The sequence below is a fragment of the Ambystoma mexicanum genome, chromosome 2q, assembly GCF_040938575.1.
Source record: "Ambystoma mexicanum isolate Mex_15411 chromosome 2q, UKY_AmexF1_1, whole genome shotgun sequence".
In the NCBI taxonomy this organism is placed as follows: Eukaryota; Metazoa; Chordata; class Amphibia; order Caudata; family Ambystomatidae; genus Ambystoma; species Ambystoma mexicanum.
In genome coordinates, this window is record NC_090924.1 from 633,080,622 (window position 1) to 633,106,602 (window position 25,981).

The 25,981-nt window shown below is 46.9% G+C and overlaps 1 protein-coding gene across 2 annotated transcripts; it reads left to right on the forward strand.

Annotated features, from left to right (window-relative positions):
- Positions 1-12,207: 12,207 nt before the first annotated feature.
- On the forward strand, positions 12,208-17,651 carry SOCS1 (suppressor of cytokine signaling 1). 2 transcript variants are annotated; one of them, XM_069647803.1, is made up of 2 exons: positions 12,208-12,347; positions 16,792-17,651. In XM_069647803.1, the coding sequence occupies exon 2, from the start codon at positions 16,872-16,874 to the stop codon at positions 17,505-17,507; it is 636 nt and encodes a 211-aa protein (XP_069503904.1). In that variant the 5' UTR covers positions 12,208-12,347; positions 16,792-16,871; the 3' UTR covers positions 17,508-17,651. The 2 variants fall into 2 exon arrangements, with proteins under 2 accessions (XP_069503904.1, XP_069503905.1); XM_069647804.1 differs by lacking the exon at positions 12,208-12,347 and adding an exon at positions 14,802-14,825.
- Positions 17,652-25,981: the final 8,330 nt, after the last annotated feature.

The following is a 25,981-nucleotide window of genomic DNA, read 5'->3' on the forward strand; positions in this document are numbered from 1 at the left end:
CCGCCAAGCGGAACGCCTGCGGGTGACAATAGTGCCTCCGTAATTGCGCTCGACGCACGCGACTAAATTTGCCACGATTTGACATTTTGCTTAATTTCAGCCACGTGTAAAAATATTTGTCCTTGCTTTCCTTGCTGAAATTCGTTTGCAACCTGACAATCATTCATAGAGCATTGCTAAAGTGATCCTGAACTAATACAAAGTATCTCTCACTCACCCTGAACCTCCTATAGGGAATTAAAGCAATTTTAGCATATTTTTCACTTCTTTGCATACCACATCAAAGTATATTGCCTGTGTTTAAAACTCCTACCTGTTTTCGTCTAAGCTTGCTAGGGGGGAACTGAATTATATTTGATTGCATTTCTGAGAACTGTGTGCTTTCCTTCCATCTCTTTACCTTGCATAAGGGGGAGGGGAGGTGAATTGTCAAAGAAAAGTGATTACATTGTCTTTTGTTGAAGTCATATCAAGTTTATTTTCTGTACTGCATTTTAATTCATCATTGCATTGTCCTTGAAGCCATAAAAGCATTCTCAGCTACTTTATCCTCTCTATCTCACTTCTAAGCCATCAAAAAGAGTGTACCACTGTAACATTATCCATTGTTGATCACTATCATCCTCACGAGTGTGCTATTAAAAATTAATTTACTATAAAAGTGTGATAGATATATATTGTTTAATTTTCAAATAAACCTTTTTAATTTGCAAAACAAACCTACTTCTTGGATCAGTGGGGTCAGGGGGATTCTAAGAGAGGGGTGTTATATAAGGGTAGTCATCCAGAGTAAACGAACGAAAATACATCAATAAGGGCTTCCATCAGCATCCCAGACTAGGCATTGACTTAGCTGTAGTGTTAAATTGAAGTCGCTTACAACCCTTAATCATCCCTGGGCAAGAGGCTTGCTTTATTCTTTGAATTTGGCCTTGTGTGCCATCTGGTGTCTGTGTGCATGCTAAGGGAGTTCTGCACATGTTCTATCTATGTTGGCACATAATGAATAGGCATTGTTTTTCATATCTCGATCACGTGCTAAGAGACCATGTTTGAGAGTGTATTTCCTTCTATTTATTAAGGCTTTAGCTCAGATTGCTGGTCAGTTACTTTCTATGAAGGCTTTTGGTGTGCTGATCTCTCTGCACTTGGATATCAAGGGTTGTTTTTGTGCTCTTGTTAAACTTGATTAATTGGGGAGTTTACCATGCTTCGTCTTGGGAACTGTTATTTGGTATCTGTGTTCCGCTCATCCAAGACTCCCCTCCGAGTTCCTGACCTTGGCTCTTGCTGCAAGCTACTGCTTGGGATCTGCACAAATATGGGTTTCTGTGGATTCAGCCTTTTGAGTGTTCTGAGGCCTTGCGGCCTGTGCTCGTTCTGAGACATGATGTGGCGTCCTTCATTAGGAAGATGGCTGTCCAACTACACTCTTGCTTCCCTGTTAGTGAGCTATATGTGTGTTTCGTTCATGTTTTATTAGCTTTATACATTGGTCATGTTAATGTTATTTGTGTCTTATGGATGCTATGTTAGTATTCTTCATGTTTAAATGCATAATTACCTATTGTACGTATTCTTAATGTGGAGTTCATGTCTAATGCATGCACTTTTCTATCTCTATACATAGTAAGACTATCTGTCAATCTACTAGTCAACTCATCTATCTTATTCATATCAGTAACTTTGTGGTTTTAGTTAGGTTTGTCTTCTACCCATAGGCTCTTAGGGCGGTAGGGCTGTCTCAGTTGGTAACACTTCTCAAATGGACGATACCGGGTAAGGATTGAAATCAGTACTTGTATATTCATCTGAGTAGGTGCAGTGGGTATTGCCTGTGTATTTATCTGTCCAATTACATGAGCATTTTGGTTACATTCCAGGCGTAGATTTCACAGTCCGGTCAGGGAGTAAATGCAATGGGGAGCCGCCATGCTCTGCCTCTGTCACCTCAAAGAACAGTGCACGGCATGCTGGGGAGCTATTGATTATGTTTCAGAATATCATTTGCAGCAGGAAGTGATTCGTGGTAGAAACAGATAACTGGCACACAGCATTGTTCCACCACTTTTTCCCTTTGATTTGCATAAAGTTTTAATAAGATATTTAAGTGCAATTGTTGGGTGATTATAAATGATGTGGGTACAAAACAAGCTGCAAGTCGGATTAAAAAATGATCGTGCGATGGATTTTATTTTCCCTTGTGTCTGTAGGAGGATTTTTTGTAGATTTGCATTACTTTACATGCGGGAACTTGTAATCCTTCTTTCTGGGTAGAGAAATAAAGCTACAATTATACTCTTTTTGATCAACATGCTTCTTCAATGATTTATTAATTTTGCAGTTGATTTATAGTGCGACTTGCATACTTTTAAAGTGATCTCTATAAAACAGATAATTGTGGTCGGTCTTCAAACCAAAACATTAACACATATTTACACCTACTTGAGCTGGAAAGATATGTAGCCAAGAACCTACATTTCAGACTAGGCTTGAATCACAGCTTCACCACTTAACTAAAGTGTGTGTACCTGTGAAAGTTGTTGGCCCCTAGAGGTGATTCAGTTCTCAGGGTATGCTATTTCAAAAAGAATGTACTCATGCTTCACTAGATTAGTGTTGTTCCATATATATTAATCGTGACCATTCACATTCACCAAACAAAGTAGATGTTGGTTCCAAATGTGTGCTCCATCTTGCAAATCCTGTTAACATTTTCAATTGCTACTGCACCCTGGCCCACTCTCCTGCCACCTAGCACACCGTACACTCTCAACTCAATTAAATGTGCTACATAAATCCCACAAAGAAATACAATTTTCTTCTGCATAATGTAATTTTCTAAGCAACTAAATGCCCCATTCCATTCTGAAGTATTCTCATGGGTTTAACTGTCTTTCACAAATAGGTGCTGGGTCCCCAACCTTCTCCGAAGACTGCTGGGAATGGCCACAGTGTTCAATAGGGCATTATTGTAATGCACTGAAGCTGGGTTGGCAGTGGTGGCTCTGTTGATCTTCCCTAGCAGGGGAGAGGGGGCATCATCCTCACATCTTCCTAGCCAGGCCATGATGACGCTGTGCGAGTGTGAGTACTGCTTGGGGGTGTAAATGGGAATGGTGCTAAGGGGGAGCAGATGAAGGTGACTGAGGATGAAAGGTGAAGGGAAATGGGAGAGCAGATTGGAAGGAAATATTAAACATATGTCTCCACATTATATTTCTGGCTTCTCTTTTGTTCTGTTTTGTACTGTTTTATTATGGCTCAATTAATGTATATGTGTTGAATAAAAAGTGCATTCCTATTATTCTTAGGACATGATTAATTATGATTCATTGTCTAAACTTGGCAATACAAGGGGGGGTCTGGGAATCTCTCTACCAGCACAAACACAGCCCAATGACATGTTCTTGGGTGAATAACCCCTGGGAGAGACTCTACCAAGTCTTTAGCTCACTGTCCCTTTCACAAAGAAGACATTTCCATGCATATCGGTCTTTGTCCTGCCCTGGGGCAGTCCAGCACCGTAATACTAGGCAATTCTCCTCTGAACAAGAGTACCAACAGCAGCCCCATACACGTGTTTCAGCCTTTACGGGCATCATCAGTGAGGGGAAGCTGTGCCTCTCTAAGAACAGTGAGCAAGGGGTCCACGTCTGGATCGCCCTGGTAACTTAGGCTGAGACCCAAAGTTAATTTATGCAAAACAAGGGGGGGTCTGGGAATCTCTCTACCAGCACCTGCATATCAGTCTTTGTCCTGGCCAGGGACAGTCCAGCACCGAAATGCTAGGCAATTCTCCTCTGAACAAGAGTACCACAGCAACCCCAATACGAAGGTTCCTGTGGGGAGGAGGGAGGCGCAGGATCGCAATGACAACCCTACGGAGGGAGTATGAAGAAGGAGGCATCAGACTGCCGGATTTCGAAAAAAATACTATTTAGCAGGGCAACTGCAATTTGTGGTCAAATGGCTGGGCGAGGACGAGTCAATAGACAAAACACTCTTCCAGCCAGCATTGAAATCATACTACCTACGAGAATTACCATGGATCGACAAATCCCTGCTCAGGACCCTGCCAAACATGCTTAAGCTTGCAATGGATCTGTGGGCGAGGGCGTGGAGACTCCAGGGGGCAAAAGATCCCTGCTCAACACAGATCCCATTAGCGGGATTACTAGGCACAAACGCAAGTAAACTCGCAACATACAGATCCCATTGGGAAACCAAAGGAGTAGCGCAAATAGGTGATCTGAGAGTGGACGAAAAATGGATGGAGTTCCGAGACTTGGTGGAAGAATACGACATACACGAAGGCCAATTCCTCCTACATAACAGAATAATACTGGCAATTAAGAAGAGGTGGCCGGAATGGCCAGAACAAGAGGATACAGGTGGAGAACTAGATGCCTGGTATGATATATCGGAAGGGGGACACACAACCTCCAGGCTATATGACCAATTGCTACGATCCAATAACTTGCAAGAGATACATATAAGAGGACGCTGGGAGGAAGAACTCGGGAGACCCCTTAGCGATCAGGAATGGACCAGAGCACTGAAATATCCCAAAAAAGTATCGAGGAACGCAAGGTTCAAACAAGCACAATTATACACCACGCACAGGGCATACCTCACGCCCAAAAGGATGAACAGAATGAACCTGGGAGACCCCCGCACATGCCCCCGCTGCTCCGATGAAGAAGCGGACATGATACACATGTTCTGGACCTGCCCAGTGATACGGGTCTTCTGGGATAAAATCAGACATAAAGTGGTCAGAAGTGGACTTCAAATACAAGCAGAAAATCCTAAGCTGTACCTGCTGGGCCTATTCCCAAGAGGAGGCAGACACAGGACGCATCTAGCAAAAATGAAAGATCTAATATGCATACTAGCCAAACGACGGATAGCAATGGCGTGGAATACAAAGAGGAGCCGACAATAGACTCATGGTGGGCAGACCTCAGGAAATGGGCAATGGCAGAAACGACGGTGTGGATACGAGCAGTGCAGAAAGGAGAAGGGGAAACAGGACTAAAAATAACAGCATGGAACTCCCTGATGCAGGACCTGTTTGAACACAGAGAGGAAAGTGAAGGGGATGACCCTAGAGGGGAAGAGGAACAATGACGTAAAGACACTGGAGAAGTCCCCAAGAATAGGTGGAAATAAATTGGAAAATCTATAAGACTGCCACGGGCATAGAGTTAGCCCACAACAACACAATTGCCGGATCACTCCGGGATGGAAGGTAAGAAAAGACACCCACGCAGTGTGCCAAACAGCCGGTTATGTTTTATGTTATATATTTTGTTTGTTTTGTATTGTTATTATAAAATCAATAAAGAGTTAAAAAAAAAGAATACCAAGGAGAAGAGGATACCATTATGAAGTTGCTGGAACAACAACAACATTTTTGGATAGATGAAGTATCTACGTTGAGCCCTATCGGGTTGAATGTTGATTTTGAATTGAATTGTTCCGTTTGAAAAGCTGTACAAATGAAATGTGATATTGTCAAAATCAGATAATGAAAGCAAACTGATGAAGATTTGGAGACATGTTATGTGACTATCAACATATTTGGTCATTGTGATTTGTTACTTGGGATAACATACACCTGTATTTTTGGCTTTGCACAATGAAGAGTGTTATGTGATACTGGAGTAATGTGGAAATATTATATTGAGATCTGTAAATGTGTTATATGTTTAGCATTATCTAACAGTGTAATTAATCTAAGGACGACTATGATATGTGTTACACAATTCTGCCATGCTAAATTTGTTTTAAATAATGTTATGTTATGTTATTTGGCATCTATATAGTGCTCTATATATCATTGGTATGACCTCAAAGCGCTGGTAAGACTTATTTAGGGTGACAACTGAACCATATAGTTTTTAAATGTTAAATATGTTTAAAGTCAGGTTTACTCTAGTATACTTGTATCTGGACTTGGATATATAATAGGCACACCAAAATATCGGAAATTGTATAATTATTCGAATTTAAAAAAACAAATGGGAGATTTGATTGAATTTTAGCCATACTAATATTTTGAATAGCAGAACCTTTTGATCAAGTCTCCCATTCGGTGCCATTACAGTAAACAAGGGGGGCGGGAGTTGTGGGGGTGCCCCCTGCACTCCTTTTCAATGTAATGGCCTGGGGCTTGCGGGGTGTCCCCCACTTCCCAAAAAATAAAGTTGGAAAAAGAAATAGGTCCCTACAGCATGGGTTGCAGATCACGGAAGTGAAGGGAACAGGCATAGCAGGGACAAAGCGAGTCGGCCGCACACACCGAAGTGTGCCGCCAAGGGGTAAGTAGGGTGGTGGGTGGGAGCGGGATATCTAAAATGACCGTGGGATGAAAAATAGAAAGTTATTTTTTTAACAAATAACTTTCCATTTTTTCTCCCTGTCATTTCTGAATGGATTAAATCATAGACATTCCAAAATATCATCACATATGAAATTGCCCTGTCAATCAGGCTTTTAGAGTTTTTAAAGGCACGTTTCACTGTTTTTTAAGGTTTTGGTTTACTATGGAATGCAGTCATACATTGTTTGATGATTTTAGGCATGTGACTATAGGGGTGGAAATGAAATTGTTCAATTCTGTTTTTATGGAATTCGCTAGATCTGGTTGTTTGTGTTTGTGTGAAAAGTGCATATTTGTGCTGTAACGCACAATAAATAAATAAAAAATATCATCACAATATTGGTCATATTATTGATTGATGTAACATGTCAGTGAAATTAAACATTACTGGTATAACCGATTGGAGAGATAGGATGGTTTCCATTTTTATTAGCACCCGGGGCTGGGGAAGCAATCAATCAAGTTGCTCAGAACGTGGGCTGAATCCCACGATCCTAGACTGCATTCGAGCATCCTGACAGCTTTCCCTGCCCCGCCATCTTCCCCCAACCTCCCATCTCATCTCCGCTGTTTTCCCATCCCTCCCACCTCCTCTTACCTGATTCCTTCAGCGGCGGTTGTGCCCCCACCGCTCTGTGTCCCTGCTGGCCACCATGGAAATGGAAGAGGGGCTCTGCTTGGAGCGCTGTCTTCCAGCTCCATGGCGGCCATTTTTCACAAGGCGTTCCATTCATTCATTCAAAAAACATTGCTGTCAGTGCTCCGGGTTACAGGATTGGCAACACAGGCTTCTAATAGCAATAACAGCAGATCCAGTCCGCTGGATCATTTGGTAACGGCGCTGGGGGCCATCGGTTGTCCAGATCGGGTGTTATTGCTAAAATATTATTAGTCACATAATAAACAGGTGGAACTGTAGTTACTTTTACATTTATATTGTCTTGCACCACCGAAAGAGTTCAGAAGGGAGGATCACCCTTTTGACGAGATTACTTTCAACAATGAATTAAGCAACTGTAGCGGTCTAGACCAGCAGTATAGGTTAAATACCTTCCGGGTTGTGATGTTTCCATAATTGGATGTTGTAAATGCATAGTGAGTTTCTCGTTGCCATCTGTCCGTAATGAAGCAGGCAGAATATCATTACATTAGAGGTACATTGCCTAAATATCCCACCAATGACTTCACAAACAACGAAATATTTGCTCCATATGAATGAGGCTGGTTAGATTCTGTATACTATGGATTTCAGCATAGATGATTGAAGCAAGGTTTGATTGTAGATATAAAACACCATTATCTATCATGAAGGTAGGCAGTCCTTCTAAATATTTCACTTAAGCTCCATTTTGGAGTTTGATACTTTAATAATTGTCTGACACTAAAGTCTTTTAATTTTGGTACAGATTCAATGAAGGTATTCATGCTTCGAGATATAAAATTATTAAGCAATAACAAAGTGATATGAACTCTTTCTTATGTACAATTTAGAAGGGAAATTATGATAGCTGTTACACCTTTACACTCACCTCGTCGTCTGCTCCGGCATCTGCCTCATGCCCCCCTGGACTCCCTTTCTAGTAAGAACAGTTGGGATTCCCTAAGCACACTAAACAAGAAGCACAAGCGAGTTATAGCTCTCCATAAGGGTGTGCGGCGCTTTACTGCACCTTTTCTATTTGCAATGGCAGCTACCCTGGAAATGAGCTTCATAAAACTACACTACCCAGAAAACCTGACTTTCGTGTAGTCCAGAGGCGTTAGTATGGGAGCCTCGTTTTACTTCGGTTCCGCCTGCTTGTTCAATTAACCTGCGGCTGTTCTCGGAACGCTGCTTCAGTTTACAGTTACAGCCAGCACTGTTCGCAGTTCATACTTCTGTGTCCCCTTGCTCTCTCGTCCTTTTCTCGTGCACCAGACCAATTTTTGCTTGTTAACGGACTTCTTGCCATTTGAATTTGCTCTTGTTTACTGCCCGCTTGTGCACCAGACCATTTTTGCCTGATAACGGACTCCTTGCCATTGATTTTGCTCTTGTTTACTGCCCGCTCGTGCACCAGACCATTTTTGCCTGTTAACGGACTTCTTGCTACCGATTTTGCTCTTGTTCGTTGCCCGCCTGTGTACCAGTTACACTTACCTGCTCACGGACTGTCAATCTCTCACGCCTGCATCCCCTGTGTGCTGTCCTTCTCCTGGGATTGCTACTACCTCTGCATTTCGTCTAGCAACGCTAGTAAGACTACCTACATACATTCTGATTCCTGTATCACAGACTGTTAACTCTTCACTTGGATTGAGTCTCGTCCAGTTATAAGTGCACGTAGGGTCGCTTTGCTGCTTGTGCACCACCCCCAAACTAGCGCAACCCTCGTGCCGCCCGGGTTTAGCTACCTTACTAACCACCCTTTTTTAAAGTTTTATACTTTTGTTGTGTCCTGGACTCATTCAATCATTACTACCTCCACCAGTGGTAAGGTCTTGTTTCAAGTTTACCATCCTTGTTGGTTTTTCTTCATTAGGCGAGTACCTAATTTTTCTTCTTCTTTGTAGGTTGCTTCTAGTCTTTCTCATTGCATAAGGGGAAACTTTTCAGGTATTCCATTAGATGCTAGGAACTTGGGGCGGGAGGGTTCTGTTCTGTCTGAAAACTCACCTCTTGTCCTTTCTTTGCAGCTGGGTCCGTGGCGGTGCGTTCTCCTCGCTCTTTTGAGTGATCGGTCCCCTTGTCTGGTACCTCATACAGCAGAGGGTCATATCATCGTAAAGAGCTATCTACCCTCACAGAGAGGAGGCTCAGGTGGAGGCTCCAACTCGAGCTCTTCAAGCAAATACCCAGTTCGAAGTCCTGGTCTGTTGTCACGTGCTCCCCTCATCGGTGAGTAATAATAGCAAGTGTTTAACGCTTATATGAAACATGAGGCCAGCAATTATATATTTGTTCTAGAGTGCCTCTAAGGGATACCACAATAAGGTCAGTACATTTTTTTTTAAATAGAAAAGTACATTCTACCATATAAGTTTTTCTATACTGATTTAGATTGTTGATATATTTGTTATAGAGGAAGTGGGGAACCCTCATGTCTCCTGAAGAAGGTTGAAGATATGAAACGCTCAGATAGAATATTAAGTAGAGGGTGTCTATGACCAATGTACAAAGATTTCATTTTTGTAAAAGATTGTGTGCCGATAAGTACATACTGTTTTTGTTTATAAGCCTCTTGTTGAGATTTCATTTAAAATTGGGAACAATTTTGATTATATATCTTTATATATTTTCCATACAAGGAGTTTTGTATAAGTGGGGGCTTCAATATTGAAATTTCATTTTATATTTTCTTTCAAGAGATGTATAACTTTGATTGGTGTGAGTGATCACCTACTTATTGAAGTTTTCATTTAAAAAGATACATTTCTGCAAACAACTTAAATTTCAATGTAGTCTCTTGTAGACACAAGAAGAGTGCAACTTTGTTATCAAGGTGGTTTTGGTCTGTGGTATATTATTTTGCTATAAATTGGCATTCACTTCTCATGCACTTTCTTGTTCAAGCATCTGAAGCGTGCAGTTTTCAATGTTCATGCTCTGCAAAGGCATTTTTCTTTATGGAAAAGGGGAGAGCGGGTGGAAGGTAGAATAGTGGATGGAAAGTGGGAGGAGTGGGAGGGACAGTTGGAAGATGAAGATAGTGGAAGATGATTGGCAATGGTTTAGGGGGTTAGGGTGTGGTGGGGCTTATGGAAGATGGAGATGGTGGAAAATGGAAGCTGAGTGGAGTGGGTGCCTTAAGGAAACTGAAGAGGCACTAGATAGAAAAAAGAAGAGGAGAATGAAGATTTTGGAAGGAGACAGTGTTAGATTTTGGAATGGATAAGTGGATTGTAGGGGAAAGAGGTTTTCCCTCTTGAACATTGTGAGCGATCCTGGACAAATCACTGTATGTCGTCAAGTGAGGTGACAGCCAGAGTCAGGTGCCTAAACAGTCAACTCTAATAGAAAAAACGAAACTTATAAAAACATGAAACATTTCTCTGTAAAGTTCATCATGTGACAGTAAACTCCTGCTACCCTTAGCTCTGCATCCATGACCCACCCACCCATGGGTCCCCTGTCAATATCGCCCATTCAGCCCTTTGCATTAAATCTGCCATCGCTCCCCACACTTGTTTAGACAAACTGTATTGCTCTGAGGTAAACCGACGAGAGCAGAAAACAGGTGTTCTAAGCTGCGCCAGCCCTTTTTCAGGTGGTTTTGCATGGTATTTTACTTATGCAAGAGCTATAACAGTTTGCTTTGAATGTTAAATACGTATGCAATGTTCTGGCTTGATGTTGATGGTATTTTACTAATCGAATGTTTAAGAATTTGCCAGCATAATGTCATGGATGGTATTGATGCATTTTACTCGGGTTGCTGCCAACATAAAAAAGGGACTCAACCTAGGTTCCTCTTCCTGTTGGCATAGTTCATGCATCACACTATGCTTCAAAGCATTTTGCAAATGATGGGAAATCCTTTGTGCTTGCACATGCTGCCCTAATGGTAGTGTGCACAAGGACAATAGCTTCACTAAAGAGCTGCTGACATTTGGTGTCCCTCATTATAACCGAGGCCTATGCAATGGTCCTCAAATGATCCCACAGACCCTGCGCAGTGCCCTCTTTGCTGAAAGGCAGAGGCGCAGACAGGGTAGGGCCTGAGCAGGCAAGGCCCATCCAAAATCTATAAATGCCCGCTCAGCAGCGCTGTGTGGGCATTTGCAGCGTTAATGTCACTGTGGTGGGTTCAACTACATTTGCTTCAGGACCCACTTGCAAGACGATCCTGGCAACGCCTCTGCTGAAAGGTGGTGCAGTCGCAACCTTCAACCCAAGCAAATTGTGGGGATCGAGGCTTCTTTCCAAAATCAAGCGGGGGAGGGTGGGACACAAATCGTATCAACCATGTTGACCACCAAATGGGATATGTGCAGCCTACCTTTGAAAGGGGTTTTGAAGGGCCCCACAAAGGTGGCTGCATTGTGGCACTGCAGCCTTACGAGGGTGAGAAGGGGGGATTCTGGCAGTGCGTTAACGTGTGTGGAGACTTGCTTCACAGTGAAAGCCTAAGGCTAGGCTCTCTGCGGAAAACAAGGAGACGGTTCCATTTGTCCTGTACTTAAAAGTGCGCTTTACAAATGGAACTAACCATGGCAATTGCACTTGCCCAACCGCTGCTGTGTTATTTAATGGTATCCCAAACGTTGTGATGAGAAAGCCAACAAGAACTAATGGATATCACCGCGCCATTGTTCAAAGTAAAGAATGGATAGAGGCATTGAAAAGGAAAGTTTAAGCGGGGGCTTTAGTCAAGTTGGCAGGGTGACAGCCGTGAAAATGTTCAAACTCTTGCTAAAATACCTTTTTTTGAACTCTGTTTTTAATCTCTCTGACAAGACACTGCACGCTGGTTGATGATATCAGAGAGCAGCAGGAGAAGGGCAAGGTGGCCGGCTGGTGTCTCCTAGCGTCGCCGCCCCTGTGGCCTCCTGTTTCAGCGGAGCCCAAAGCTTCCTCTTCTGAGAAAACCTAAACGAAAACGAAAGTGCGCGCAGCTGAGCGAAGGCCACGTGCTTTCCAGGAAAGGCGAGTCGCGCACACTGGAGGGGGGGAGGGGCGGTGGGGGCGGGGCGAGCGCTGGATACATAGGTGAGGGGCAAGGCTCGGCAGCGCTGTCGCTTGCCTCAGACTCACTCCCTCTGCTGCAGCTGCTAGCGCCGGGCAGCGTTCACAGGCCGGCCTCGCACGCGGGCACACGGCACCTGGGATTATGGTGGCTCTGGACACAGGGAGTAAACGACGTCCCCGAGCTGCACCACGGCAGGAACTCCGCAGCAGTGCCCTTTGCCCGTGCCGCCTCGCCGCTACATGTCTCGCCTGGACTGCCTCGCAGCGACCTGTGGTGCTGAAGTCTGGGAGGTAATGCAACGCTCCGTGTTCTTATGGGCAGTGTGTGTGAAGCGTTGCGCGGCCCTTCCGAGTCCTGCAATAAGAAGCAAGGGGGGCAGCTGCGGTGAGGATTGCTAGACTGGAGCTCAGCCCGTCTCCTTAGAAAAGCCATTGCAACAGTCGCGGATTCCCACAACGGGTGGCCCCCCAAACTAGCCTTTTTGTGTGGTGTTTAACCTGGCTGTGCGCCAATGGAAGGGCTTCTGCATGTCTGCGGCACCGCCACATCCTCTTAAAATGCGCGCGGTACAGTAGCTGATTCTACAAAACGTTTGCTCCCATTGTGTGACTTGGGTCTTGGCCGCGATAGCCGGCCGCCAGCGCCGACTTCCAATGCATTCTGCGCTGTCTGGGGAATGATTATGCGAGATCTACCAAGGGCTGGGGGTTGGCAGGGATTTGGAAGTCAAGGCAGAGCGTGGACCGGAATACGAATGAGCGAACTGCGAACATACGTGACTCCCAATGAGCGCCTGCTTCCGTGTCTCCAGACTCCGGCTGGAGAAGCCAGGGAGCCGTGAGCCATTGCTGCCTTTCATACCAGCTATGAGCCCCTGGGTATGCCTGGGGCACCCATTTACCCACATACACAACGTGAATCTCTGCGGCGTGTGTACTCTGCCAGCAGACGGCACGGTGCCCGTCTGTGCATGTTTGAATCGGGTGTGCAGGCTTGCATTCTGGGGGCATTGCGCCAGTGTGGTGTGCAGTGGGGCTTGCATTCTGGTGGCATTGCGCCTGTGTGTTGTGCAGTGGGGCTTGCATTCTGGGGGCATTGCGCCAGTGTGGTGTGCAGTGGGGCTTGCATTCTGGTGGCATTGCGCCAGTGTGGTGTGCAGGTGGTATTCTCTAAGATGCAGGGTCGCTCTGCATGCACATCTCTCAGTGGGGCTGCTGTTCACGCTACGCAAGTCTGCAGCGCGGTATGCACGACCTATATACATCAAATATCGCCATCAGCTGCAGATATGCAGCAGGGTGTCTGGAATTGTGGCTGCTGCTTCGTGAGTACATGCACGTGTAAACACCCCCCGCGCATTACTGAGGAATGCCTGCTGGAACTGCGCCACTGCGAAAGCCGTGTTCGTCGCTTGCATACCCGCCGGAATATTTCTCAATCCGATGACTTCTTATGCAACGCATGTACGCTATGTAACTGGTTCTAATTCTTTCAGTGACTGGGTTTTTTCCAAGTGTACTAGTACATACGTTCAAAGGGCGCTGGCGTCATTGAAGTAGAGAGCTAGTTGGCCGTGGGGCTGGTAGGTGCCCGCATTTTCTGTGTGCATGCTATTATTACCCACAACAACGCACTATGTGTGGCTGGTGCGTTTCTGCCGCAAATCAGTATCCAAAAAGCCCTGCACGCAGTGTTATTATAGCCCTGCACGCAGTGTGATATATATATTTGTTTTTACCGAGTGCATGGTCCGAGTATGCACACCTTTTCTGTAGCCTTCAATTTGGGGGTCAGAACTCATGCAGCCCCACAAGGGGCACCCGTTAGATCTATTAGTCAATGCACTTCTGAATATAAATATGGCCCGTTACACTCGTATCTGGCCTGGGGCATGTAACCCCGCGTGCATTGTGCGCAGTGCACGTTCTGTGTGCACAGCGCCCTTGTTTGGCTGGTGGTGCGTGTCTGTATCCGCAATCTCGGCGTGGTATGTTTACTGCGCGCATAACCCACTCATGCCTTCCTTTTCTCGAGCCGTGGCCTCGGAAGCCTAAAGCCATGCAGCCTAGCCTACGATCATCTATCGTGCTCGGTATTCAATAACCCGGTGTCTGGCCCGTATGAGTAGCCCAGCATACGTGGGCCACTCTGTAGACGTAGCACGCAGTCATTGTTTCGCGCTGACATCTCTGCAGCCCAGTCACTATCCGCAGTCCTCGGTATGCGATGTGCTTTTGTACTGTGCCCTTGCCCTGTGCAATGCACGCTCCTCGTCACGACCCTTGTGCCCGTCCGAAGCTCAGTCTGTGGGTATAATGCACTCAGCCCGGAGTAGGTCCACTCGCCCTCATCCTCCTCCCCTTTCCCCCCGCCCGCTGCGGCCACCGAGGAATGCTGCGAATTGGCAATCAAGCGAGAGGCCGCGTCTGCAATCAATGCCTCCGCTCAGGAGTACCCATAAAACCGGCTGTGGGGGATTGGCTTCTGAGAAGGCCTGCCGGTTTCTCAACAATGCGCCCGGGCAGTCAATAACTGGCCCGGAGAGGCACGGGGCCTGAAATCCATGCTTCCCAGTAAGGTCAAGTCAATCACCGGAGAGGCAATATTGAACCGCGCTGTCAGGCGCAGGCAGCCGCGCCGAGCGATGATATATCAATAGCAGCCATTTAGATTGCGAGCACTTATGAAAACGGCGGCCTCGCGGCGGGCAAGTGCTCTGGGCTCTGTAAAGGTGGCCGCTTTGGAGGGGTTCTAGACCGTGGATCATGGTATGGCGCAGTACTCGATTGCAGCGTTCATTGTGTGCGTGTGTGTGAGAGAGTTGACCATTTTCTTTACACATTTTAACGTGCATACAAATGGGTGTGCCTAGATACACTCATACGTGCATATGTATTTCCCTGGTTTATTGTATGCACAGTATACACACGAGCAAATCACATGGGAATGTAACTCGTGGTTTTGCAACATGTATATGTGTAGATAGACGTATAGGCATCCAACTGCGCCCGTGCAGCTATACATTGTTGAATGCATTTATGTTGCATATTCATATGCTGTAAATATGCACTTAAAGGCCTCCTGTGTGCATGCCGTCAGTGCTGATGTTCAGTTCAGCTGTGGTGAGGCGGGTGGCAGTAATGTGCTCGCGAGTCCATCCATCGCGCACATTAATTAAGAGCATTCCCTGCAGCTGCCTTTGTAATCAAGCTTCACAAATTGCATTTTACTCCAGGGAGTCGGGTCTTTTTTTTCTCTCTCTCAAGTGCTAGTCTTATTTTTGGCCAGTGCGGATACCGCATATGTCCGACGTTAATTTCACAGCCCTGGCTCTGGCATGCGCTGTGATGCAGCCTCCGAGAAGTGACACGCTTCCCAGCGCGCAGCACGCCGCAGCCCCTGCCGGGCTTCCTGTCACTCGACCGGCTGTGGCCGTCTTTATGTGGTCGGGAAACCGCGGCTGCCTGCCGGCCTGCCTTTCACGAGCCGCGCTGCCGGCTTCACAGAGTCGCGGAGCGCGCTGCTTTCCTGGCAGGCCGTCGGCCGTTTCCCCGTATAACCCCCCCCGCCCCCCACCATCACCACCACCACCTGCCCCACTATTTACTATCCCATAATGTCCCTGTGTATTTGCTCTCTTTCTCTCCCTCATAATGCGCGGTAGTGAACTTGCTTGCATCCCTTTATGTCACGCTTTATGTGCCAGGCGTGGGGAGGCCTTGAGACTGGCACTAAGAACGAGGAAGCCTCAGTTCTTTGGCAGGCATTGCAATTCTACGTTGGCCAGGACGTTTTAGAGCGGGCCTCCTTGGCAACCTAGCACGCCATTTCGAAGTTAACTCAAACCCAAATGAGTCACTAACTCCGCACTTCTTAGTCACACACGGAAACCTACATGTTGCTGCGTATACTGTACTGTTAAAAACCAGACCCCCGCCGAGATCCGGCCCTCGGGAGCCATAGCAACTATGGTGTTGGGCTCATTAAAAGCTATCCGAGCCACATTCCCAGACCGTTACACTGCGTAGATGGCCTCCCTCCATGTACTCACCCTCTCCTCCCGGTTCTCTGAAACCCCCTCCTCCCCCTTTCCTATACTTGAGCCTCTCATGGTGCTCCCTTTCAGCTGTCACTGTTACCCTGGTGACTGCCCTTATATGTTTTTCTATTTTAAATCCAGGGCTTAAAGAGCCAGAGTGTACAAAGGGGGAGGAGGTCTCTGCGAGCCGACCACCCTGTGAAAGGGGGACAAGTTAACGGCTATTTACTATTCATTATTCTCTTCACTTCATGAATTAAAAAACACGTTTGCAGGTGTCCAAATAAAGATTTGACGTAAAGGACCGAAAACCAGCTCCTGGGTTTTATGGGGTATTACCTAGTCAGAAGGAGCTGCCTGTGAGGGACAAGGAGCGGGTCCATAGCGTGCTGCAAATCTACTGCCCCCTTACATGCAAACTGTAGCATTTCTCCATTCATGCCCCCAACCCAAAATGCTTTAAATGAGGTTTACGTATACAGTTCCAAAACATTCAGCTTCAAAGTCTGTTTGTACGCACCAGATGGGCTGAGTAGTGCAAAGTGGCTCAAAGTAGTTGGTGGTGTCAGGGTAACCATGCTCGCCCAGGCTGCAATCTTGATCCCTGGGTTTCAAAATGTATAGAGGGCAAATGTTATGATGTGTGTGTTGAACTGTTTTAAAGTAATATTTGCTGTCACTTTCTTGCGTTTCAGACTGAATCCTGAGCAGCTGCAACCCTGCCCTGAAGGACTGGCGAACATGGAGGACCACATAGGTTGGTCTAGTCTGTAGGATGGTAGCGCACAGTAAGGTGGCAGATAATGCAGATACCAACACCAACGTCAGACTGCCTCTCCTTGACCTACAGGCCCTGGACCGTTGCCCCATCAGCCTCCAGCAGTGCCAGCCCAGGCCGGTGCCCCCCAGAGCCCGCCATGCTCCGGCCACTACGCACTTCCGGACCTTCCGCTCCCACTCAGACTTCAGGATCATCACACAGACTTGCGCCCGGCTGGAGGACTGTAGCTTCTACTGGGGGCCGATGACTGTGAACGAGGCTCACGAGAAGCTAACGGCCGAGCCCGCTGGGACGTTCCTTATCCGTGACAGCAAGCAGATCAACCGCTTTTTTGCCATCAGTGTTCAAACGGCCACGGGGCCCATCAGCGTCAGGGTCAGCTTCCAGGCAGGGCGCTTCAGCCTGGATGGGAGCAAGGAGTCCTTCGACTGCCTCTTCAAGCTGGTGGAGCACTACCTAACCTCGCCCAAGAAGCTACTGGTCACGCCGCTACGGAAGGTCCGCTTGCGGACGCTGCAGGAGCTGTGCCGCAAAAGCATTGTCACCACCTTTGGGGGCGAGAACCTGGACCAACTTCCCCTCAACCCAGTGCTAAAGGACTACCTGAAGTCTTTCCCATTTCAAATCTGACTCGCGTACAGCATTAAACCCGCAAGGGGCAAGACAATGGGCGCCAAAATATACCCGCCAGGGTTTTTTATCTTATTTAACTATGGTCAACATTATTTTTGTAGCAATTTATTATTGTATTTTGGGATAGGACTTGAACACTTGACTGTACATGTTTACATGGAAGAAAACGGTTTGCACAAAGCAGGGGCAATTCACCCCTGGAAAAATTTTTCTGCTGAGCAGAATATATTTTATAATATTTTCAGAAGTAATAAACTTTATTGTGAAAGTTTGAAAACTATAAACGGCCGGTGTGTATTTTGTTTTAATCGTTGGGGTCATTCAGAAATCACATTGCCCATACTTGGGAGCAGACACGGGCCTTGCAGAGGGCTTTAATTGCAGTTGGGGGTGTTTCAGACTGCCTCTGGTTGGTCGCCTCTGTTGTGCACCCTTCTCGTGGCTGGGTGTATGTCCGCAGTTCCCTTATGATAAACAGATGTAACATTTGATATCTGGTTATGCATATTGTCAAATCCCTCATTCATTAAAATTGTTTGCAGCCATTTATCTCCTGCTTATAGCCTAGAGGAGCTTGGTTGGCTTGACAACAATGGCTACTGGGAACGGCAAAAAGACACTTTGCACTGTTCCATGAATCGGGGTGGAGCATTGGAATGCACGGCAAAAAGACACTTTTCATTGTTCCATGAATAAGGGTGGAGCATTGGAATGCACGGCAAAAAGACACTTTGCACTGTTCCATGAATAAGGGTGGAGCATTGGAATGCCGTGTTGCACTGTTCCATGAATAAGGGTGGAGCATTGGAATGCACGCCAAAAAGACACTTTGCACTGTTCCATGAATAAGGGTGGAGCATTGGAATGCCGTGTTGCACTGTTCCATGAATAAGGGTGGAGCATTGGAATGCACGCCAAAAAGACACTTTGCACTGTTCCATGAATAAGGGTGGAGCATTGGAATGCAGGGCAAAAAGACACTTTGCATTGTTCCATGGGGCGTTTCTTGGCAGTGCAAAGTCACTTTTCAGCAGTAAAACGTCACTTTGCACCGTGCAAAATATTCCACAAATCAGACCCGTGGTCTTTATTTCGATCCTTGTACCTAAAAATGTTAATACATAATGTATAAAAAGGAAGTGCTGTACTACTGCAAGGGCACTTTACAGTAAGAGTATGTGCCGAAACAACGCACTGCATGCCACCAAAAAGCTGAAATTCAACATGGTATGTAGTCTAAAAACAATGTTTCGACCCCAGATGTTTCAGAAAACAGACGAGTCGCTGTGCAGTCCTTCGAGAGGTTTACTAAATGCACAGAACAGCTCAGTACGTGTGATACGGTGCAAAGCTTCATTGCTGTGGCTAAATGCAGATCCGTGCTGCCTCTGCGGCTCAAGCTGGCACACTCGGGCAAGACTTACGAGCCTAATGGACTAGGGAATGGGAGGCCTGTGCAATGAGCACACCAAAGTGTGGAGCTTAGTCTAAGCTCCCAGCAGTTACACATCATACAGGCTCACCGGCCTAAAATGTTGACACCCCTCTGCCCCCCATGACATTTCTAGTAGAAGACTTAAATGCAAGCCTGCAGTTAAGATACTGAGATCGCAGCGTGCAGGCAGTGTGTTTATTCAAAGCAGTTAAGCAGCACTTTAAGGTGAACAGGAGTACATTTCTTCCCCCTGGAACCAATGTTCTCTTCATGTTACATGTTTTTAATGAGTTTGACGTCAGACGTAGGTGATTCAACAATTTTGTAGTGCAGCTGCTTCTCGTAGGATGCGATTACAGGTTTTGGCTGGAGGGCTGCAACATGCAGTGTTTCTGAAGAGTGCGTGTTTTGCTGCGCCACCCAACTCCGTTTCTTTGACACCAGCCTTTGGATGGAAGACCTTTCCTCCCAGAATCATGCAGGCCCTCCATGTTACCACATTCAGTCATGGCCATTCCGTGTGGGTACTGCCAAACTTGTATTCACCACCATCGTGATTAGTAAGCAGTTATGTGACATGGGTCTCTCTCTCTGCAGTTTGGGTTCAAACACAAAGTGAAATCCGCAGTGAATGGTATTTAAGACCCAGCTCATAACGTGCCGCAGAAGCTGCACATTATCTATAGGCACTTTGTTTCCGTTTTGTGGGGGGCACCACATTCTGGAACGGCAAAGGCCTGACTTTTTTGAATAGCACCCAGGGAATGCCCATTTTCCAATCGAGGTGTTATTTGGAGACTTATTATTTATGTGCTTCTAGAAAACACCATAAGCATGTTGCCTCTTGGCCGGTTCGCAGTATTCCGGTGTGTAGTTGTCCGTAGTCCCGGCACGCACCTGGGCAGACGCCCTGGCGGTCTTACCTGGGCAAGTGCCCTGGCAGGTGCCCTGGCAGTGCCAGGAAGCAGCAGGCTGGCGACGGAGGTGTTACAAGACGAGGGCCAGAGCATGTGCACGCCAAGAGCCGGATTCACAGAACGTTTTCCTATGGGATTGCACAATTCTAAAATACTTCAGTGAATCAAGCCCTAATTTGTCCATCTTTTCTGTGAAGGAAGTTAAAAAGTTCCTGGTGCTGCCTTCCATCATTCTGTGTGTCTGTCAACTCGGATCAGTTGCTGCAGTTACAGAATGTAACCTCTACCTGTGCACCCGCTACACAGAAGCTTCCTGGGAGGTGCAGCTTGGTTATTTGTAGTTTGTTATGGTTTTTGAAGCAATCTTTGGATTTAAGTTGAGTTATCTTAATGACATGTGAACAGTTTTGCATGTTGCAATACTTTATTGGCACATGTTTTTGCTTCCTATCGGATGTGGTAAAGCTGTGCGGTATATTTCAATCCCTCCTTTGAATAGGCAGAAAGTCAGTTCATGACTGCTGGAAGAAGAATTTGCTGCTCCTGCTGGTGGGCCTTCCTGTAGCGAGTTTAACTTTGCTTTGCTGTATGTGACATTTTATTTATTGTGCATATCTTATTATATGATCGTTTATTTATATAGCGCCTATACACAACATGTTTCAAAGCGCTTTGAGGCAAGGGAGGGAACAAGGGAAAATACAATGACATTCTTACAGGCCATGAACAGTAAGGATGTGAAATTAACTATCATACTCAGCCTTTCGACATTTCAGATAGTGCAAGAGCTAAGACATAGGGAAGGGAGGGGGAGAGTGGGAAGGAAATGGAAGCAGAAAGACGACTACCGTACTAGGCCTGACAACATTTCTGGTAGAGCCTGAGAAAACAGAAGGTGAGGGAGAGGGGTGCAGAAAGGGAGGGGAGGAACAAAACAAGCGACTATCGTGCTAGGCATGACGACATTTCAGATAGTGCTGGAGGGGGCGTGGGGAGGAAAAAAAAAGTAATGGGAGGGTGGAGGAAGCAGACGAGGTTGCTATCATATTAGCTCCAGGGACAATTCTGATAGAGTAAGTGCATAGAAGAAAGTAAGGGGAGGAGATAGGAAAAGGGTGTGCAGGGCTTGCCAATTGGTGAAAAAGAGCGGCAGGCAGGAAGGCACCAGGTGGGCGGGGCTTAGGCTAGGTGACCTAGATCCACTTGCACCTGTTCCCATCTGCAAAGGAAAAGAGGCTGTCTTAATAGCGCCTATACAGCACAAGTGTTTCCAGGCGCCAAAAGACAAAGGAGGGGTGCAGGAGACAGAAGAGAAAATCAATAACCGGGATACTAGACCTTGTGCCATTCATATCGTGCAAGTGCAGTACTTCAAAGTGCAGGGGGGGAGGTGATCATGGGGGGGTGAGGGGAAGTGCAGGAGGGAGGGGGCCAAGGGGCAAGTGCTAGGGGAAAAAGAACAGGGGGGGTCAATAGTGCGGGGAGGGGATGGACCGGCCTCGGTGCAAGTCGGGGGAAGGGATCCCAATGGCAAATGCTGGAGGGAGTGCAGGGGAAGACTAGTCGAGGGAGGGCCTGGCCACGGTAAGGCTCATAAAGGGCACAGGCAGCCGGTTGCAGCAAGAGGAGGAAAAAAGGAAGGTCTTGAGGAGCGTCCAGAACTTAAGGAGATCCGTTTCAAGTCGGAGATGGGCAGGGAGGCTGTTCCAGAGGGCAGCTCCTGCCCATCTACTCCCCCGCCCCCACTCTCTGCTTGGAGAAGCGTCTGACCTACAGAGAGTTGGCACGAGAGGACCGAAGTACTCTAGCAGGGAGGTATTGATGGAGAGAGATACATGGCTGTAGCGGGGTGCCAGGCCCAAGAAAGCCTTGTGGATGATGCAGGGGGTCTTGAATTTGGACCTTGCAACTACCGGAAGCCAGTGGGGAGATTTTAGAGCACAGATGCATATGAAAACCGAAGTACCTGAACATTGAATGGTTTTACCTGACGCCATAAAGTTAACGCTGCATACATTCAAAGTTTTATTAAAAAAAGAAATGTTATCCAGCATCCCGGGAGAATGAATGGCACTAGATGAAGACCATATGCCAGATAACAGATTGCATGTATTCAGGAATGAAGCGTGCCAGGAAATCAAGGAGAAAGGGTAGCGCTAACAAAGCATCCAGAATTGTGCTGCATTTTCAGGCACTCGAGCATTCACTGCGCCCTTTTTTTCGAAGACTTCAACTTTATTTGACGCTTTGTCATCCGGAATACTGCTGCTAGTAGTGGTCGTTACAGGTCCGAGTTTATCGTGAGTTCCAGAGAACAAAGCGCACGTTGCACCGCAGAAGCCCGTTGCCATAGCAAGTGTTTCTCCATACCTTATAATAATAATATGCCATACGGATGTGTCAGTTGACAGGAGGTAGATCAGGGACCTGGTCACCCAGTGGAAAACGGGGCAGGAGCAGAGATGGATTTAGCTGTCGGACATGGGACAGAGGTGCACGCCACACCTGCTCTGCTTCTAGTGCCAGGCTGCGCGCATCCCCCGCCCCCACCTGAGATCGCATAATTTTAAAGGTCTCAGCATGCATGCCATTTACAAGGGGGCTGCACAGGTGAATGGCAGTGACCTTTACTGTGGCACTCTTTTTCTTAAAATTCAATATGGTTTTAATATGGTTTTAATACGCTATGAGGGAGATTATGGGTAGGGTGACCAGACGTCCCAGTTTTGCCGGGACTGTCTCGGTATTTGGTGCTCTGTCCCCCTTTTTCAAGATTCTATTCCCATTGGAAATGGCAGTGGTCCCGGTTTTTTGTAGTAAGTCTTCATAGCTGCCAGGCAGGAATGCTCAATCCAGCACAGAAAAAATGCTGCATTTTCCAATTTAAGCTAGTGGTAGTTTGTGATAAGGTAATTATAATATGTTTCTTTGAACAGTAACATTTAAACCCCTTCTCCTCCAAACGCAACACAAGTGCAGCGCCTTGACAGCCACTTTCAAGAGTTAGTCCTACTTTTATGTTAGTTACCCTGGTTTCCCTAATTGCGGGGATGCACAGCAATCCGCAAGCAGTGAGAAACAACGATTCTGCCATGCCTTTTATTTCAGTGTGTCTTAAGATTTTATTTTTTAGGTACTTATTCATTTGCCTACTGGAACTTCTATCCTTCCATTACGTATCGGGGAAAGTAAAGCTAAAATCAGATGACCGTACAGCGGAATGGAAAAACTAGTGGTACAAGCATTAACCACCACTTTTTTCGGCGCACAGGATTGGCATGCAAAGCTGGAGGGCAGAGAGGTCTTAAAACGTGTGCTTGCTCTTCCAGGTCTGCCTGCCAAACCTGCTTGGTTTTTCACCAGCGTGGATATGCTGGTGGAAAGCCATTCAATTCCCGTCGAAAATACACCTAACATTTACACCTGGTGAAAGCATGCAGATTCCAAAGGAGTCCATTGTAGGTGGCACCCACAATCTTTAACAGCGGGTGGCATTTACACGTTTCTAGACACAGAGGTCTAATTCACAGAAGCGTTTCATGATGGCAAAACCCCATTAGAAAACGCTCTGTGAATTAGGCCCATAGTTGGAAAGTGAAGAGCAAGGGTGATTCACCTGTGCTTTACTATTTACGTTGCCATGGAAAGTTGCAGAGCAGTAACATGTTACATTTTTCTTCAGTGGAGGGATGATTGTCTGCTTCAGACTTTCGTGGTGTGTGGCTGTGAGTAGCAGGTGCCTAGGGAGCCTAGGGCGTTCAGGGCAGGAAGACTGCAGCAAAGTAGTTTAAGGGGCTGTTGGAATCTGGAGTGCCAACAACAGTCCAGCCACATGTACTTGCAAGTGCAGGTTAGTGTTATGATTGATGGGCGAGCGACAGTGGGTAAAAGGAGAGGAGTTGCACCTTTCTGCCCTGTCATTGGTTTTACTTATTGGAAGTGAGTGCTCATCCCTGCAGGCCGGCGGTGGTGAGTGGGGGATGTGTAGGGAGCCTAGTGTGGCAGGCCGGTAGAATAGCGGTGTGCTAATCAAGCAGTGAATGGGTGGGACACAGGTGCCCCTCCTCCCATATAGCCTATATTTATATGAAGAACTTGCTCCCCATGGGTAGGAGGAAGTAGGATTAGTTGCCTAATTCTGAAGTGGAAATAACCTGGGAGTCTCTCTGCCAGACACTAGTCCTGGTTATGAGAGCCTTACCCAGATTCTTTAGCTCACTATCTTTCACAGAGGAGAATATCCAAAACATATCAGTCTTTGTCCTGCCCTGGGGCAGTCCAGGACCGAAATGCTAAGCAATTCTCCTCTGAAGAAGAGTACCAATAGCAACCCCAGACACATTTTTCAGTGTGGTTGGACTACATCAGTAGAGTGGAGCTGTACCTCTCTAAGAATAGTGAGCAAGGGGTCCACATCTGGATTCCCCCAGTAACTTAGGGTGAGACCCAACATTACTTAAAATATGCAAATAACTAGGGGGGGGGTCCTGGGAGTCCCTCTGACAGACATTAGTCATGGTTATGAGAGCCTTACCCAGAGTCTTTAGCCCACTATCTGAAGTGGAGCATTGTTTAGGGGCCCATCCCATTCAGGTCCTTTTAGATGTGAGGTTGAGTGGCAAAGAAGCCCCCCGTATGGGGTTTTCTACAGGGAGGATCATTTTGGTGCAGAAGGTGCTTCCCCAAAGGTGTGCAGGTAGCTTGTGGGGAGCAGGATCTCGGGAAATGCCTGGAGCCAAAAGAAAGTCTGTGACACGCTCAGTTAGTAGAGGCAGATATGATGATTTGCAAAGGGGGAGTAAGGTGGGGAAGGTGGCAACAGGTGTAAGGGAGACCAAGTAGGACAGGACCGTGAGGCCAGGGAGACTAGGGTGTCTGACCCGTGGATCTGTAACAGGGTTTTGTAAGAAGTTGTCATGGTATAGGGCCAGATCCATATGGGAGGAGGGGGGGGATAGGCTCTAAAGTAGCCACAATAGTAAAGGGTTGGCAGTGCGGGGTTATCAGAGTGGTAGCCTCAAGAGCAAATGCAGGGAAGGGGAGGAGATGTGACACTCTGTGTTGGTAAGGAGAAATGGGGTTTGGAGAGCTAGCTCCCCACCCCTCGGGTGTGAGAAGGTACTGACATGTACAATACGGCATTTTTAACGCGCCTATGCACAGGTGTTTCAAAGTGCGATGAGGCAAGGGAGGGGGAACAGGGAAGACAGAGACAACGATCTTACTGTGCCAGGTGACATTGAGATCGCGCAAGTGCAGGGCAGGGGGGAAGGGAAAGTGGGGGGGCATGGGGAGGGGGTGGTGCAATACATAGGATCAACAGTAAAACATAAATTAAATCAATAGGTACAAGTGCGGCCAGCTTGTGGTAAGTGCAGACAACAAGAGCCGGTGGGGACAGTAGGGATACAGAAACAAGTGCAGGGGTTGTCCGGGAGGCAGTGCAGGTGTTCAGCTGGTAGAGGAAGGGACCTGGGCCTGAGAAGAGAGGGTAGCCAGGTGGCCGGTGCAGTTTCAGTCTGGAGTTCAGCAAGTCTTGGGGGGTGGGAGGGAGGGGTGGAGGGGTGGGTTTGTTGCCACAGCTTGGGGGTGTGGGAGGCGCATATCACAGTGTGGAACATGATCATAGGTGGGCTCAGGACCTCATCAGAATGCTATTCTGGTCTCGTGGGGCAGTGCAGAGGGTGGTGGCAAGGGGTTGGAGTTGCCTTCAAAGTGTCAGAACGAAGGTGGATGTGGGGCAGAATGATGTAGTGAGAGATTGCAATGCCACGACCCAGCACCCCAGGAGGAGGGAGATATTGGTACTGCCTCACCAAAATGGAGAGAATGGACAAGGTTTAGGGAGTCGGAATACCTCAACCCAATGGCATTGTAGAAGGTGCTGGCCTGGCAGAACCACCTTCAATCAGACCAGAGCGAGGGGTTTGGTGCCCCCGTGCAACTAAAAGATCAGCAATGAGCACGAATAATTTGAGAAGCAAACTAGTACACAGTGCAAGAAGAGGATAATAGTGAGGTGGAATGAAAAGACGGGGCTTGTGAGGGGTGGTAATGGGTGGAGGAGAATGCAGAGAGCTTGGAAGAGATGAAGACCACGGATTTAAAGGCACAGCATA

Coding starts and splice junctions, on each gene's coding strand:
- SOCS1 (XM_069647803.1), top strand. CDS start 16,872: ATGGTAGCGCACAGTAAGGTGGCAGATAATGCAGATACCAACACCAAC.